Here is a 19,553-nt window from a genome sequence, read left to right as displayed (position 1 = left end):
TATGTGTATTCACATATTTTAAGTTGCTAAAATCATCTGCACTTCCATGTCAAGTGTGCAGCATGATGCTTTGAATTGTGTATAGTTTTTAAAATTTACACAGGAATTTTGAGATTATTTTATTAAATCTTCTTATATGATCTAGTTAAATCAAGTTGATTCTGGATGACTTTGTCAAGAAAATGGGAGGGTTGGATAGGAATAAAAAAAATCCTGTTTTTTATTAGAGACATAATTAGACAGAAATGATTTTGTAAGATTAACAGGACCAAAAGGTAATGAATTAAATATTAACGACCTAAAAACACACAGAAATTAGAATACTATTTGTATTTTATGTTTATATTATTAAATTTTTAAATGTAGTCTTCTATTATTCCAGATGTTTGTTTTTATTTTACCATATCATTGTCTGTTTTTACATGCTTATTTGCATTCCGAGGAGAGAAAGGGTGTTGATTTTTGTAGATGGAAAAGTAAGGAGGAGTTAGGAGAAGGGAACTGTAACCAGAGTACATTGTATGAAACAAAATCTATTTTAAATTTAAAAAAAGTTGAGTGTTGGAAATTGAGATCATATTTTATATATAATTCATTTTTATTGTTTAAATTACTTTAGTGGCACTCTTTAAGATTTTTATAAATTTTATATATGTTTTAAATGCTTCAGTAATTTATATACAATTATGAATTTTTTGAAATTCTACATGTTATGCACTCAGTTATATCAACTTTGAAAGTTCCTGTAAATTACATTGATTTCTCAGAAAATTAGCGTATTTTTTAAAAGCATTACATATTAAAGAGTCATATTAATCAAAATAATTGCTTGTGTGTACCTCTGATAGCTAGTAACTACATGACATTGCAGACAGAATCTTCTTTAATATGAATCTTGGACTTGAAGTAAATGATTCATTTTTCTAATAAAACAAAAACAAAACACCCTTATATAAAGCTTTATGATAAGTCATAATATATGCTTTGTATATGTATACATATGGAGAGGGGTATTTGTTTCCAACAATACATATAAATTACATATATGTTTCACCCCATACCAAAAAAAATGTAACTCTAAATTGTTTCACGTACTGCACTTACAAAGCTGGTACTTGACAAACTTTGAAATTGAGATCAACCTAATGTCTACAGCATAGTTCCTTTTCTTTTACTATCTTCTTTTTCTGCAACTTAGAATTTTTTCTAACTGTTAAATAAAGCATATTAACATTATATAAAAAAACAAACAAACAAACAAACAAACAAAAAAAAAAACGCCGGGCGGTGGTGGCGCACGCCTTTAATCCCAGCACTCGGGAGGCAGAGTCAGGCAGATCTCTGTGAGTTCGAGACCAGCCTGGTCTACAAGAGCTAGTTCCAGGACTGGCTCCAAAACCACGGAGAAACCCTGTCTTGAAAAAGCAAAAATAAAAAAAACAAAAACACATTATTTATAGTTTTTAGTTTGGAATTGATTGTTTTTTACATATTTGAATGTGATTTTTCATATCTTTGTTTTATTTATTGCTTCAAAAAATTTACAATGAAGTAGGAAAGATGACGAAATAACTTGAAGTACTAATTTAGGCTTGTTCTTCTTAGAGGATTATTTTTCATTTTACTGTGTGGAATGAGGTGTTTAAAACAGAAGAAACCACTCAGTCACAAATTATCAAAGAGGATATTTTTGCTTTCTCACTGATAATGGATTAGTAAATAGTTTAGAAAAATGGCATAAGGCCTAATAGATAAAATAATTATATCTTTTGAAACATAGGAAACTCATGTTTAGGAATATAAATAAACCAATAAATGTTTCTATAACACTGATAATTGCCTCTAAAATATGTTAGAAGAAACAGCTTTGAAATGGTTGGAATTATACTTCAAAGCATGCCATTGAAATAGCAGCTCTGGCCTTTTATTCACTTCACAGCATGGAAAATATCCATATGCTCCATGTTCATCAAAAGCCTCCCTAGATACTCTACATTATCAAATTTCCATATGTAGAAATTTTCTCCTGTAATCTTGCATTGAAAATGAAAAATCAAAAACTTGAAATGAAAGACTAAGAATATTTATCTTCTTAATAATTCTGTTGCAATTTGGTGGATTTTTGTATTTTGAAGCATTAAACATTTCCAGATGGCATAGTTAAGACCAATGTGAATATTCAATTTCATAGAATTAGACCTTTTCAAACATTAGCTGTTCTGCTACATGATGCTTTGTTGTTATCACAATCTGAATGCCCCTATTTCTCAACAAACTTCCCGACAATCTGAGAAATACCACAGGAGTACAGATGTCCCCTTGGGATAAAGTTTCTAGATGAACTAACTAATCCAGAAAATAACATGGAGAATACGAATACAGGGTCCAAGGCATTAGAAATAAGAGAAAAATGAGTGAGAGTTCATGGTGGATTTATTACACTTTATTTCCTCCAAGAAATATATAAACTTACTTTGAAATGAATAATTCCTTATGTAGCAGTTTCACAATACTTTCATCAATGTTTAAAGTTAAAAATTATGTGTATTATAATTTTCAAGCAAAATTTATAAGAAAAATAAATGCAGTAAGGGTAGCATTAAAAGATATGATCAAATATCATAAAGAATAGTGTCTAGTACTTTGATTCTGTATGTCCTGATATTGCAATAATGCATATACTGTCTATGTGATTCTTATGGTTCCTCTTTTCCTACATAATTTATTTATGTTCTTGTCAAGTCATCTTAGTGTTACTCCTAGTGATTATCAATGATGAAAGAATTAGAATTTTCACGTACTTTTTATGAGCAAAGCCAATTTTGTTCAGATAAAAAAGAAATGACAGAAATGTTCTGTAATGGCCAGTTGCAACAAGAAATCCACTTCTGTCTTACTAATGATGCTCAAGTCCAGAGCTTTGCTATGCTGTGCTCATCAGTTCTCTTGGGTCCTTATTTAATTGGGTGCTAAATGGATGGATATGACAGCCTCAGTATGAAAGTTCAGCCAGTCTATGCACAGGCATTATTTGTCCTATTACAAAGAGAAAAATGAAGTCAGAGCTAGGAATGTTTTATTAAGGAATGTGTGAGAAGGCTGGAACTTCAAAAAGCACAATCAATAAGAATAGCTTTAATAAATATTTCAAAATTATATTAAATATGCAATTTCAAAGAAGTAATAGGAAGTATTATGTTAATGCTGCTTTAAAAAGTAAAATAGAAGACATTTGAAAAATACATTAATACAGTATTTCACTTCCTAAATCAAAGAAAAATTAAAAGTAAGAGTAAGAATGAAGTGTTTTATTAAATTTGAGAGATGCACACAAATACCTTTTTTCTATTCAGGTACCTATCATTGATGTCCTAACATGCTGCAACACTTGGGAGGCTTTTGCTGGCAATCTGACATTGACAGATTGGCCAGAGTATGCTTGTGTGAGCTCCTTGCCATGATGGTTTGTCACTGACCTTGATTCTGTTATCACTGTCCTCTAATTCAGTGATAGGAGTTTCATGCCAGCACTTGACATTTACTCATGAGTATTTTCAGTTACTCTGTCAAAAAATGCAGGATAGAGAATTGGGATTCTAATACAGAGCTTCAGCAGCATCAGCTTATTTCACACTGCTGGGTTGAGGCTCTGTCTCCAGAAACCGGTACCTTGTGATGGACAGTGGGGGTTATGGAGGATAGTTCTCCACTGTAGACAATCAATGGAGTCTTAAAATAACATCAACAAACAATGAAGTTCTGTTTGGGTGCTACAACAGACTTGATTTTGATCTCGTTGAGATGCGCTCTTTTGTAGATCAAAGTCTCGGCCAGCCTTGTTTCTTCCTTATTCCATCTAAAAGGACTGAGAACTTGAAGGTTCAGGCCATTAAATGCATTTGGAAAAAGAGCTAGAAAACCCACCATGAACATCCTAAGAATGTTCTTTTCCAGACAGAAATCACTGTTTCTAGGGCTGGAAATATTTTTAATCCTTCTTCCTGGAAGATTTAGCTATATTAAATTTAGTCTTTCATATTGCATCAAATTTGGTATCTTCCTTTATATGGGAACACTAATTATATGCTATTCTTCAAAATGGGTAAAAATTACTGTGAATTTCATAATGTTGCGATATTTCTACTCAACTTTCCTTTAGAAATACTATTTGCTATTTAATTTAAGCATTTGTGTTCAGATTTAAAACAATGAAACTTGAAATCTGGGGCCACTGAGAGGTCTCAGTGCATCAAGATACTTGTTGGCAAAACTAACGACCTTAGTTCTATCCTCAGAATTTATGCTGTGCAATAAAAGAGCTGGCTCCAGGTGGAGTTCTAACTTACACACACACACACACATACACACACAAACATACACATATCCGTCATGCACACAGGGAAAATTAAACGAATAAACATGCCTGAATAAACTTAAAATCTAATAGATTATAATACAAAGAGCAAGAAAAAAAAGCAAAACAATTAAAAAGACTTCCGATAATCTATTTTTTCAGTTTGTTTCTTTTATAAAATACACACAATGAGTTATTGCCTTGTTATACTGGCTCAATTTTCCTAGAAATTAATTTATTTCTTACAAGACAATAGGAATTGAAGCATTACAGCGACACTGCCAAGTGGGGGGCCTGTAAAAATCTTACTATATCCAGGCAGCATGTTCAGATCTGCAGTACCCTGGACAACCGTATATGCCCCATTGCAGGGAGAATTTATTTTTCTTTGTTGTTAATATTGAAGATATCAGATGATGCCTAGACAACTAGAGTGTATAAAATCATACTGTATAACAATATGCCTTTTGGAGCGTGCATAATAAAGCACAAACCTACACTTCCGCATACTGTCAGCTATAGCAACAATCACAAACATAGCCTAAGCCTTTTCAATGTATATCCCAGGATTTAGTTATACAAGGAAGGAATTTTTTATTCGCTCTCCAGTGTCCTCAAATTCTATAATTTAAGATCTGTATTATTTTAAAGTAAATAAACAGCATCTAGGAGTGAGCCACATGTATGACTGCTCCATGGTCCAACAAGTGTTATGCATTTAAGTTCCATGGAAACCATGGTCTAAGCACAAAGAGATCCTGTGTTTATTAGGCAACCTGGTCCTGACTCGATTGTATCTGGTTTACCTTATTACACATCACATTAATAGACACTCCAAGATCCTCTAAACATTTCCTCTTTTCTAGCCTGCTGTGTAATTTTAGTTTTTGAATGTGAGCCCAAAGAGTGCACTCAATTTTCCTCAATAGATTGGCGTGAGGCTATTTGTCAGTGGGAAACCTCAATACTCCTTTGATAGAGGATAATTTGTAAGGTACATAAAAGTAGGCCAATCATTGTAGCTGTGTGGGAACTCATGGAGCCAAGAACAAGAAGAAATCACTTGGAAGTCATTGTGCAGAGGGGTAAACTCTGCTGTGTTCCCAAAGAAATTGGTGCCCTAGCTTTTGTAATAATCTTCTCAAACATTAACTGCTTTTGTCACATAAACTTGCTTTACTCCACATTGTTTTTATTTTCATTTAATAGCCTAGGTTTATAGTCTCTGTTTTGTATATATTTAATGAATATTGTTGTTTTGTAGCATCTATTTGAGACAGGGTCACAGTAAGTAGCCTTGTCTGACCTTAAACATCCAATGTAGAACACCTAATTCTTCAACTCCAGGAGATTGTCTTTCCTTTGTCTCCTAAAGGCATGTATTAAGGATATGTCTCATCACACACACTTATCTATAATATTTTCTTAATCTCCTTTTTCAAGTATCCAAGCTACACACACACACGCACGCACACACACACACACACACACACACACACACACACAATGACTGTGGCTACAGAGATGGATGTCTCTTTTGAGATCTTTGAGATCATAAACTGCTCCTGTAGATGACAAGAGTGCAGTTCTGGGCATTCAAATAAGGGACACACAGGGTCACCTTTATCACCAGACCCAGGTGATAATCTAATGCTGTCCTGAGGACCACAGAGGCATCTGCACTCTCATGTATGCTAACTCAAACAGGCATACAATATATACGTAACTTTAACAACACATAAAAGTAAAATAAAAATGATTTCCTATAAATGAATCAATTCTTTATCTAAATATATATTAAATCCATTGGCATGATAGGGAATAGGATTTCAGTAAACAAGTCTCTGCGAGCATTTATTTTGCATAGAAATGTAATTTAATAAGAGCATATACTAAAAATTAAGCTTGTGTTTGACTGACAATTGTGTTTTTCATAAGAAAACATTAGTAATATGGATATTAATTATATACCATAAGCTATTTTTGAACTTCTGTTAAATAAGTAGAACAGTTTCAAGAAAACATTGACAATGTCAACTATATTTAAAATCATATTCGTTAATTATGCATCCTACACTGAACATAATACTCATTATTTCATGTAGATATAAAAATAAGTTTATTTGTTGTACACATGCATATTATCTGACAGTATATGACATATGAGTTTACACATTCCTAAAAGAATATAGTGTTAAACTATTTTGAAAATAATAATTAAATAAATTAATTAATTAATAAAAAAAATTTAAAAAAAGAAAATTATACAATATATTTGATGCCAAAGAAAGCTTAATCCAATGACAACATTTTCAATAATTGTAATGATGATGTCTGAAAATTCTCTTATTGGTTAAAATAAAGTAGTAGAAGTATTTCAGTGAGAGAGTCACCTAGTTCTCTGCTGAGTGGTGGTGGAGCATGGCTTTAATCCAAGCACTCAGGAGCAAAGACACAGAGATTTTGTGAGTTTGAGGCCAGTCTGGTCTACAAGAGCTAGTTTCAGGACAGCTAGCACAGAGATAAACAAATAAATAAACAAACAAATAAATAGCTAGTTTTACACTGTCTGATGTTAAAGGTTTAGGTTTAGTAAATGTTGAAATAGTAATTGCTTACTTAGAAAGTAGAAATACTTTAAATACTTAAAATACTTTAAGTCAATAATAATATTTTACACAAATCAGAAAAATCTTAAAGCTATACCTTCAGTTGAATATGTAATACAGTCATTTTTTCCTTTGGTATCAACAGTTTTAAGTGTTTGTAAATCCATTTGTGAATCTGATAATGTTAACAATATATGATATTTAAATATCCTCTATTGGCAGCAGACAAGTTTGGTGATTTCAAATTACCAAATAGTTTTAATATTTTGGGGGGTTTTTCATTGAAGTTTTTTCCTCTAAGACAGTCTTTGAAAGTTTTATACATTAAATAGTGATTTGTAATAAAGTTTTTAAAGTATTATTTCTTTGTAATAAGGAGTGAGAAAAAAACAAAAATATGTGCTGATTTACTCTATAGGTAATGAACTTTTACACTATTTTCTGTACAATTATTAGTAAGAAAATGAGATATATTTTTGTTTTGTAATTTTATGATTGTTGCCAATAAAGTATAGACATATTTGGGGTAGGAAGTTGAAATATGAAAATACATTGAACATTTTAATCCATATATAAATCAATTTGCATATTTATTCCTCAATTTCTTTTCTAGCCCTAGAAAACAGTGTTTTTAATAGTTTTTAAACAGTTTTTCAAAAATATTTTAACATGTGTTTCTAGGATGTTTAATGAACACTCAAATAATTTTTCTAACTTGCATTTTGAGTATAGCTACATGAATTTAAAAAGCTTTTATTTTTTAATATTATCTATATTTAATTATTCAAGTAATTTCAAACATAATCATACTAACTCTGCGAAGGTATTATTATTCAGAATAAAATATAATTAACATTTTTCTCACATTTCATGATTCATTATATTGTTTATCAATGGGCTTATTAGTAAAGTTGATCTTCTTAAGTAGAGACAAATGTAAAGAAATCAGAAATACATGCATGTACATGTGCTCACATACATATTTGGAAATAAATCTGAGTAATTTAATTCACATTAGATAAATGATTTATGGCACTTATGTTGTAATTTTGTAATAGTAATATTTCTATTTTCAGATGAGCTATTATTAATTGGACTTACTTTTTCTAAAGATTTTTATTAATTTTGTTATTATAGGTTATTTTATTTATTTTTTGTTATTTTATTTATTATTATGAAGTTGCAAAAGTTAATAAGTACCATTTGCATGAAAGAAAGAGACTCTTGAAGAGGTGATCACAGAGCTGGAGTTACAATTGGCTGTGTTCCAACATTGCTGTGTTCCAACATGCGAGTGATGTGAACTGAACACAGATCATCTGCAAAAGCAGTAACAACGCTAAACTGCTCAGCCATCTCTTCAGCCCTTGGATTACTTACCTATTTCATTATCTATTCATTGATGGACTCATTCATGAGAATTATTCATTTTATGTATATGGATCTTTTGCCTGCAGATATTTATATCACATGTATGCCTAGTACCCTCTGAGATCAGAAGCGGGCCTGGATTCCTGTAGCTGGGGTTGCAAGTGGCGTTGTGCTGTCATGTGGGTCCTGGGAATTGAATCTAGTTCTGGGACAGCAGTAAATGTTCTTAACCACTGATCCATGTCTCTAGTCTTGGTACATAGACTATTGACAGACAAATGGATAAATAGGCACAAAGAAATTCTTAACTGTGGCAGGAGATGTATATGACTTGGTACCTGTCCTGATATAATGAATTAAGAAAAAGTATTAACTAATTTTATTAATAAAGATGATATTAATCTGTTAAGCCTGTTGTTGTTATGTAGCATAACTACAAAATATATAGTTCAAATTATCACCATTTCAGGAACTGTTGTTTAAATCAAGATTTGAAAGTTTCAAAAGTTAGCAAGTCTCCATACATCCTTGCTGCCACTTCCACACACTCAAACTGTTATCCTGGTCTCTGACACTAGATTTGCTTTTGCCTAACTATTTTGGTGGATAATAATGAAGCATGGTATTTTCTTATCATTCCATTGTTTTTTAATTCACCTAATTTTGATTTCACATAATCATAATAGACTTTTGGCACATTGCATTTTTAAGACTCGGTCCTACTTATTCTATGTCTTTGTCTTTACAATTCTGCTGCAGTAGTCAAGCTTTCAATTCACTTCCACATTTCTAATGACTAATAACGACTGTGACTTTTTCCTAAGTTGCACTGTGAACAGGTTTTGCATGCTGAGAATGCTCTTGTTTTCAATGTCCTTGCAATCCTTTTGTCACATTTACTTGCTTCACACTGGACACCTAGGCTTGTGTTTCCCTACTTTTAAAGACATTTTTAGTGAAGATATCAGTAAAGCAGTATTATCAATGCTATTACTTTTATCTCTCTCTTTTTTAACCATTTATGAAATACATACTAGTATCTCTTTATGGTTCTATTTTTTTAGCTCATTGATAAAAAATAAACAATTTTATATATTGTCTAATTTATTTTTTGAGAATTTCATGCATGAGAACTGTATTTACATCATTTTTAACTCTTACTCTACACCCAAAGCCTCCAGTGTACCCCTGAATCTCTTTCAGATTCATAATCTCTTTAATTTCTTCACTTAAGCATAGCTCTTGCAAATTAGTTACTTTATTCTAACCAATTTTTCAGTGTTTAATTTACGTAAACAGAGTTATATATAATTCCTTAAAAGTTATTTGGTACAAGTAAATTTAACCATGAAATACAATTGTGTCTTTTCAATGAAAAAAATTCTAGATGAGTTATCATGTAAAGTTCAGGTCTATGATCTTGTTCCTTTCACTAGATCTCTGTGAAGAATTTAGGTAGGATGACCCCCACTGAATGGCCCTACACCTATTTGCATCTGAGCAACACTAAGCAGAATCAGGATTTGAAAAACACAAAGCAAAACTAACAAACAAATAGGACATGAATTTTGAGGGAGATGTGATATAAGGTTCCTAGGGGGACTTGTAAGATGTGGAGGTTTGATATTGTCAGAACACATTGAATACGTGGGTGAAAGTTTCAAATAATTTATTTTATCACAAATAAAGTGATAAGAAAATCAAAGATCTGCCAAAGATAGATGGCTGTGAATGTGTTGATGCTATGAGCAAACAATGGTTATGAACAGCAATTTCTTCTAGTTTCAACTATTTTCATGTGTAATAAAACTCTGACGGTAAACAAGCAAAAATGGGGAAAATATTAGCAGTTGTTCCTCTGGGCTAGTCATTTATCTAGTTGCTTGTATTTCCAACACAGACATTTATTACTGTTTTTATTGAAAATGGCAGGTTGAACAAATAATAATATTGCTACTCTCTATGTCTTATAGTCATGTAACCAAGAAATAGTACATAGATGACAAGACACTGTCAGGGGAGAGAGAGACACAGTTTTTTTTTTTTTGGTTTTTTGGTTTTTTTTTTTTTTTTTCAGAACTTGAAAGAGATAAGAAATTCTTCCCTTTGACGATTGTGTAACATTCTTAGAAACATTAACAGTTTCATAAGATAAATTTTTTAAAAAAAGAATATAACATAGCTGGGTTGAAATAAGTAATTTATTTGACCATACATTACATTAAATATTTGAGAAGCAATAGTCAGTTTTGACAAATTGATGTCCAAATAGTTTATATTATATTTAAAGATCCAAACACAAAAGATCCTACTAGATAAAGAGTATGTGTAGGACATGGTGTTGGGGAGTGGGACAGAACTTGAAAATAGTACCCAAGACCCTATATTCACTACTGCAAACGTGTAAGAATTCATGAATAATTAGAAATTATACTCAGATAATAATCTTAAAAATCAGTGAGGATACAAAGTGTGATACTTTAAAATCAATACATAATTAAATAAAATGTCTGATTGCACATTTATGTATTATTTTTAAAATAACATTAATTTACACTCAATATATATAAATGGGTTTTTATTTTATCTTAACTATGCAAACTCCTCAATTGTATCATTAGCTGCTTCAGAAATGCAAACTTGTTGCTTTTCTTTTTCTGGGTGTTATTCTTTTCTGCCTTGTGATATTTAAGAAAGGTTTTTTTTTTTTTGTTTAACCAACATTCAATATTTTTGTGCAACTTGTCATTCTTATATTATCATATATGTACAGTTTCCAAGATAAGCAAAAGCTGGTGTTATTAATATAGTTTCAGAGGTTTTGTCCATTTTCACTATTCCAAAACATTGTAGAATACAGGAAGACTTGGTGCTGGGGTAGGAACTGAGAATTCTACATCTTGATCCACAGGCAACAGAAACTGAACTTAGACACTGGGTATGGGTGGAGCATTTATGAGATCACAAGCACACCCCCACAGTGACACACTTCATCCAACAAGGTTATACCTACTCCATCAAAGAGACACTACCTAAGATCGCCACTCCCTATGAACTTACGGGACCAATTACATCCAAACAGCCACAATAAGCATAATGTGTTCATTTATAAGTAACTATATTAACACCAAAACAATGCTATAAAAAAGGTTATGTTTCAGCTTTAGAAGCCATGATTGTGGATATGTATCCATACACATGTGTCCATTCCTAAATAGATAACCACAACCTGCTCAGGCTATAAAATGTTAGTGGTATTTATATGTTCTCAGGGTTAGTCACTTGGTATTCAATAACCTGGGGTATTTTCCTTGCAGAAATATATACATGCCATCTTTTCTTCAGTTTTTTTTGACTATCATGTTAGTGAGATTTCATGGGTATAGTTTCTCTGACATTTCTAGGAGACAATCGCACAACAATTATCTTGTCCATCTTATTTTTAAATCATTTTCATCTCCCCTTACTTTATGATACCTGAGACTTGGGATTAGGAGTGTCAGAACAGATGTTTGTGTTGAGACTTGACATTACTAGGTTTTCTTGATCTTTGAACTTTTATGGGCTATGTTTTCTGTATTGGTTTCTATTTGTTACAAAGAGACTGAAGAATGAAAGCTACATTATCTGTGACTATAAGGACAAATATTTAGAATGTATCCAGGAATTATCCTGCTTTGGAAAACTGGGAGTGTAGGTTCCTCTCCAACTTCCTTGACCTCATTAAGTAGGCCCATATAGTTTTCATCAGAAAGGAAAATTCTTGAGGTTATTAAGTATAATTAGACTGCTATCAGTTTCTGCCAAGGTATGCATGTCAGTACTGTGTCCTTTGGTATATAATGCTATCATGTATCCAAGTTTTAGTTCATAACAATCAAAGCTTAGAAACAATTTTCACTGATTCGCTTCCTTGGAAGCTTGCGTAGATTCCATTGTTATCATAAATGCTATTTGTCAAGTAGGAGACTCTCAGGTCAGATAGAGCTTAAGTTCTCAAGATTGCAAGTTCAAAGTCATGATGCCTTAATCCATAAGGATTCCACTCCAAGTTCTAGGTGGGAACCAAGGTCAATGATCAAAACTTATATTATTTTGGTGAATCTCTTGAAAAACACTAAACAACTCAGAAAGTGATTTCTCAAGACTTTTGTTGGGTTTTATATTAGATAGTCTATAACTATTAGGAGAAATTCTGTCAGTTCAGATAAGATATTTCTTAAACTACATATGTATTATTAATTAGTTAATTATATTATACTGCATGGTTTTAATAGCAATGATAGTTCATTTGCAGTTAATTAATTGCACACATTTCAATTAATCTAAGCAAACACAAGTCTGTATTATTTTTACCTTCAGTTACAATATTTCTTTGATTTAGAAATAGATTTGAACTCTGTAAAATTCTAGAACTCTAGAAACTAAAACAGCAGAGAAAGAGTTGAAAGGAAAAATCAGAAACTACCTGTTTGATTTTTTGAAAGTTTTCTCTGTTTTCATAGCTTCATCAGAAATAATATGATAATGTAAGCATAATTCACATAAATACTCAGGGACTGTATTAAATACACACTTATCATATTCACACAGCAAGTTCTGCATGGGGAAAATTTTGAGCAGGTTCAGCTGTACGTCTCACAGCTAGTGAAGCTCCATCTACCGTGCTACATGTTGCATAGCCTCATAACTTACCATCCCTAGGCCACTGAGCACAAGGCAGGTTGATGTACTGCTGCTCCAACATTCCCATCCAAGCATAATATATTTCTTATAATACTAATAATTATTATTAAAAATAATAAGAATAATAATTCCTTATAATACAAAATCACATTAGACTTCCATATTTCAACTGATTATCAAAAATTCAGATGATCATGTTACATATTCTGACTTTGGTGGGGCAAGGGATTATGTGGAAACATTTGTTTAATAATTTGAAGTTTCAGTTTTATCTATATCCATTTTATTATTATATTAAAATTAAAATATGCATGAGCACTAATCCTAATTCCAAACTCAAGAAAACATATAAAATTGGTCCATCAGTATAATATAATTTTAAATTGTTTCTTTTTTATTTTTTTGAACTTTCTATTCATTTTACAAACCAACCACAATTCTCCCTTCTCTCCTGCTCCCCACCCAACTCATCCCCTCATACCCTCCTAAGAAAGGGTAAGGCCTCCCATGGAGAGTCAACAAAGTCTGGCCCATAAAGTTGAGTGAGGACCAATCCCCTCTGTTATCGGTTCTACCAACAAATTTGCTAGTATTATGGCAGAATGCTTAGCCACTCCAGGCGCTGGACTTCTGAGATCCATGGCCCATGGCCGCGCACACACACACACACACACCATCAATCATTTAGGCAACTTACCACCGAGGGTACTCAAGTCCTACGTGATCTAAGTGCAGCCTGGTCGTGTGATCTATGAGTGAAACTTCTAAGTAATCCCCTGGGCACATGTGCTAGATAGTCTTTAAAAAGCTGAACATGCCTGCTCCGCACTCTCCTTCTGTACCACGTTTCAGACAGACCTGAGGACTCCCCTCTTACTCCTCCCTTCTCTGTTAATAAACTCTAAATGTAAGTTTTTTGTATGTATTGTGATTCGTCCTCACCTGAGGACTCCCCTCTTACTCCTCCCTTCTCTGTTAATAAACACTAAATGTAAGTTTTTTGTATGTATTGTGATTCGTCCTCACTCTCAGTAATTTCACTATCCTCCCTGCATCAAGGCTGAAAAAGGCATCTCACCGTAGGGAATGGGCTCCAAAAAGTCGGCTCATAATCCAGGGATAGATCCTGTTCCCACTGCCAGATGTCCCACAAACCTATCCAAACCATACAGCTTTCACTCACAGATCAGAGGGCTGATTTCAGTCACATCAAAACTCAACAACTCTTGGGGTAGAGTTGGTGAGCTACCATGAGCTCAAGTCAACTGTCTCTGTGAGTTTCTACATCATGACCTTGAAACCCCTTGTTCATATAACCACACTCCCTCTCATTGACTGGCCTCTAGGAGCCCTGCCTAGGAAAATGGATGAAGCTAAAAAAAAATCCTGATTGAGGTAACCTCAAACCATAAAGACACACATGGTATGTACTCACTCATAAGTGGATGCTAGATTTAAAGCCCCAGAGAATCTACCTAATGATGAGAAACCTAAGAGAGAGCAATGGAACACCCTGGGAAGGGAAATAGAGATTTCCTCGGTAAACTGGGGTAAGAAGTATTAGACAGAAAGGGATGGTTGCTGAGAATACGAGGGAACCAGCATTGTTGAGTTGGGGGAGGGACAGAAAAGAAAAGCAATAAAAGAGATGTCTTGACAGAGTCGTTTTGGGTTTAGGGAGAAACCTGCTGCTAGTGAAATTCCCAGGAATCCATAAGTATGACCTCTGCCATGTGGAGAGGGTGCCTGAACTAGCATTCTCTAATGAGATGGGTGCCTACCCTAACTGATCTCATTAGAATCTATATCCAGTAACTGATGGAAGTAGAGGCAGAGATCCACAGTCAATATAATTTTATAATAGAAAGTATTAGAAATTAGTATTAACAATGAATTATATTTTGTTAAAGTAATGATAAAGTTATACACAAACAGTTGATTTTTATTAATGTGTGTCCACAATATGAAATTCCACAATTCTAATCTAAACTATGGTTTAAGAGCAAAGAAATTTTATTTTTAAATTTTAAAGAATTTGGATTTTATTTTCAGTATGTCTTTTATTTATCTATTTATTTTGTACCCTGGCTGCAGCCTCCCACACTATCATCCCTTCTCATGTCATTTCCCCCATTCCACCTCCCACACGCAAATCCCCTCCTCTTTTGTCTCCGTCCAGGAATGTACGCACTCAAAAGTGGATCTTAGGTATTAAATAAAGCATAGTTAGGCTACAATCCACAGATCCAGAGAGAGTAAGTAACAAAGAGAGTTCATGGGGTACACCAAGGCCTTCTTAGTGTGACTGTCTGCATGAGGTTAATACTAAGCATTAAAAAAAAGAGAGATTTGCCAAATAGAGAAAGGAGAACTTTTCAAAAACTTGGTTGGAAGAGGGCCATGCAAACAGTAAAGTCTTAAAATTAAGATTACCGAACAGGGACACATCATGCCTGATGTGCAGATGGAAGGTAAACAATTTGGAAGTTGCTGTGCTCATAAAAGTATCTATATTTGCATTTCATGTAATAAAACTGATGGTTAATTTTAGAGAGTTGCTTGGGAAGTGACTGATCTACAAATGGAAACAAAAGTAATTATTATATAAGCAAATGTTTTTCTATCAGCTTTGAGTAGTATGGCCCTGTTATTTCTTTGGAAAAAGAGTGATTATATGTTAGTTTCATCTTTTCTATGAATGATCTTTTTATGTATTAGATTTACGCCTGAATCTAAGGAAGAAAATCAGCTGGAGACATGATTCTTTCTTACCTTTGTGCTTTGAAGGACCTCTTGAGGCTGTCTTTTACTTCTCAGAATTGTCAGTGATGTTTACCACCAAACACTTAATATTGTTGTGTGAGACAAGCATACTCAACAGAAAGAACATTGTGGAAGTCTGATTTATGTAATAAAGTTGATGTTTTGTTTATCAGGTGACAGAAACCCGGACGGGTCCTCTTGGCTGCAGTAACTATGACAACCTAGATTCTGTCAGCTCTGTTCTGGTTCAGAGTCCTGAGAATAAAATTCAGTTGCAAGGTATGTAGGTAAAATTTTAATAATTATTTATTAGCCTAGATGATATACTATCCAGTTATCATCCCTTTTATATTTTTGAAAAATAAGTCGTTTGCCACTGGTGAGATGGTCCAAAAGCACTTGGTGCTTTTATAGAGAACCTGGGTTGAGTTTCTACATGCTTATAACTTTCTGTAACTATTGATCCATAGTCTCTGAAACTCTGTCCTCTTGTGCACATAATTATACGCAGACATAAACATTGATATGTGATTAAAAATAATAATAAATCCTAAAAAAAAAGAAAAACATGGTGTAAATGTACTAGGTATTTAAAGTTATTGACAAAGTTAATGCATCAATTTTAAAATATCTTAATGGTCTAGAAAAAAATGAAAAAACTATCAGTATATTTTTCTTCACAGAATAAGTAATACTACTAAGAATTAAATCTTACATTGAGAGTAAAGTGTGTGTGTGGTGATTTTTTTGATTTATTTTTTCTTGTCTTTCCACAATTCGTTAAATAGGTAGTTTAGTAGATGGGTACAGCGAGATGTTTGTACTGGTTATAGATATAAGGGCAAGAGTATTTTTGGTTTGCATTATGTTTCTAAGCAGTTCAAATGGATTGGTTTTTGTCATTGGGATTCTGTCTTATACACTTTTACACTTGTTGAAGAGAAGTTACTTCCAAAGTGAATTTTATTTGAAAACCACAACAAAAGCATCAATATTAATTGAAAATAAACACTGTTAAGGAACAACAACAACAAAAACCTTCAGAATGAAACTTATCATGACTTACATGTATTTGTAAAAAAATACTAATCATTATCCACAGTCACAGTAAATTTACTTCAAATATTTTAAATATTTACTGTCAGCAATATCACATATTAGGGCTGCAGAATGAGAAACACTTGCTACACTTCCAGAGCACCCAGGTACAGTTCCCAGCACCTACAATGGGCAGTTTATGTTTGATACTTATGTACACATACATGCACACATACATAGATGACATGTATAAAATAGAACATTAGTGTTGTTATTTAATATGTAAGTATCACATATCAAATAAATAACTGTAAATGAGCAGATAAAAATAATCAAAGAAACTTAAGGCTAGGAAATGAAATTTATGTAAAAATATCTCAATAAAACATAAAAAGAAACTCAATAAGGAGTTTACAATTGTTTTGAAAGTCATTTATAATATTTGTAATAAACTTAACTTTCCAATATTACTTATGAGTACTTCTTAAAGGAGATTATACTGGAAAGATTTCCAGTTTAAATATTTTCATTCTAAAATTATTATATTATGTAATTATGTATTATGTAATATAACATATAATTAAGCTCATAATATGTTGCAAGGAGGGCCTTCTTATTCATCCTGGCTACCCAGAACTGAAATAATCACACAAATACTGTATTAACTAAATCACTGCTTGGCCCATTAGCTCTAGCTTCTTATTGGCTAAATCTTATATTAATTTAAGCCATTTCTGTTCATCTGTATATCACCACAAGGTCATGGCCTACCAGCAAAGTTTCAGCACATCTACTTCTGGCCACGGCTACATGGCATCCCTTGATTCTACTCTTCTTTCTCCCAGCATTCATTTCAGTTCTCCCAGCCTACCTAAGTTCTGCTCTATAAACAGGCCAAAGCAGTTTCTTTATTCATTAATGGTAATCACAGTACACAGAGGGGACTCCCACATCAAAAATATATTATAAAATGCACTTTAAATTTCTTGATAAAATTTACATTTTCAGGTAGTTTTAGTAACGAAGCTTGGATGTAATTAATAATATGCAGTCCCAATGCTCATTTTTTATGTTCATATTTTAGTTTATTCATATTTTAAAATGTCATTACTTTACCATATTCACATTTTTCTGCTCCACTCCTTCCCATCACTCCCTTTGAAACACACTGACCTTTTCATTAATTATTATTTTTATATATTTGTATAAGTACATAACTCTATAAATACAACCTGCTGGGTTAATGCAATGTTACCTATATGTATACATGTTTAGGGATGACTGCTTGAGACTATATATCTAGCAATTGAAGGCTTCTGCTCAAGATTGATTCTTTCTCTTTCAATAGCCACAGATTTTAACTCTTCTCATCCAGGGAACTTTTGAGTTTTTCTCCTTCCATGTTGGCATTCCAGTGTTACACTATTCAGGTTTTGTTTAGGCAATTTTATTGTTGAGATTGTATTTGATCAGGCTTCCTGTCATAAACAGGAAACTTTATCAGCAAACTTCCTGATCCTCTGGCTCTTGCAATTTCCCATTGTACCTGAGGTCAGTTTTCTCTTCATTTTGACCAGTTGTGACTTTCTCTAATCATGTCCATCTACTACAAAAACAAGTTTCTTTGAAGAGTTGTGAAAACTACACTTATCTGTGGTCATAATGATAGACATTCAGAATGTAATTGGAGTTATACTTTGTTTTTAGGAAAACAGAGATAATAGATTCTCCTCTCAGACATGGTGTAGCTGTATAGGTTTACAGTACCAAGCTTGAATTCTTTTTCCTTGAGAAGGCAGTAAGTTCAAGAGCTGTTAGTTCTAAATGACTGCACTTCAACCTTGTGGATCTCTTGCCTTTACAGTTATTGGTGTGGCTTTTAGACATTGCAGATGTGTGGGAGTGTCAACATGGGCTTTCCTCTCCTTGCAGTTGATAATATTTCTTTTTGCAAATATGTATTAGCTGCTGCCATCTGATGTGTTTCATAGAGCCAAAGTGTACCATGTTCCTCCATACACTCTTCTTACAAAAAAAAAAAAAAAAAAAATAGCACCAGAGTACTCTAAGTGGTTAAATATCATTTAAATTCAGCTGTGGTATATCAACTTCTTTCTCATATAGAAAGCCTATGAACAGACTTCAAGCTAATTTTCTTGATCAGCCTTCCTATATTCCATGCATGCTAAAATAACACTATGTGAAATACTTTTACTCTCATTGATTTATGTGTGATTTTTGCCAGTGATCATTTGACATGAAAAATTAACTCCATGATGTTGAAAGCTATTCATGTGTCACTTAAATGGTCAAATGTTGTCCTTCGTGAACTGTTTTGTTGCTTTGATAATTCTAATAAAATTAATGACCTAATTAGTAATGTCTCATAAATTACAAGTATCAATGAACAGTAGTTCTTAATTTATATTCTATTACCTTACTAAAGCATTTTTATTAACTATACTGATAGTGATAGGAGAGTATCATGTCAACCATTTTCACATTCAAAATGTATCAAACAATGGTATTTTAAATAAACCATCCGAGAAATATTTCTATTTAAATTGTAAAATTTAAAAACTATTCTAAATAATCAAGTGGGTAGAATACACATACTGACAAGTATATATATTTTTTAAAGATACAAGGATGAATGCAGTTATCAATGTACTTGTGAAATTTATTTTTCCCTGAATATTAATACTTGATTTTCATTAGCTCAGGCTCATAGG

General features: G+C 32.7%; 1 protein-coding gene across 2 annotated transcripts in view; it reads left to right on the top strand.

Annotated features, from left to right (window-relative positions):
• Brinp3 (BMP/retinoic acid inducible neural specific 3) overlaps positions 1-19,553 on the top strand; it is a 378,417-nt gene that overhangs the window by 239,110 nt on the left and 119,754 nt on the right. For both annotated transcript variants that reach the window (XM_057770238.1, XM_057770237.1), the window contains exon 5: positions 15,957-16,062. In XM_057770238.1, the coding sequence (XP_057626221.1) occupies positions 15,957-16,062 (106 nt within the window). The remainder of the gene's footprint in view (positions 1-15,956; positions 16,063-19,553) is intronic.

This window comes from Chionomys nivalis, chromosome 5, assembly GCF_950005125.1.
Source record: "Chionomys nivalis chromosome 5, mChiNiv1.1, whole genome shotgun sequence".
Classification (NCBI taxonomy): Eukaryota; Metazoa; Chordata; class Mammalia; order Rodentia; family Cricetidae; genus Chionomys; species Chionomys nivalis.
This window is presented reverse-complemented; position numbering and strand designations above follow the sequence as displayed.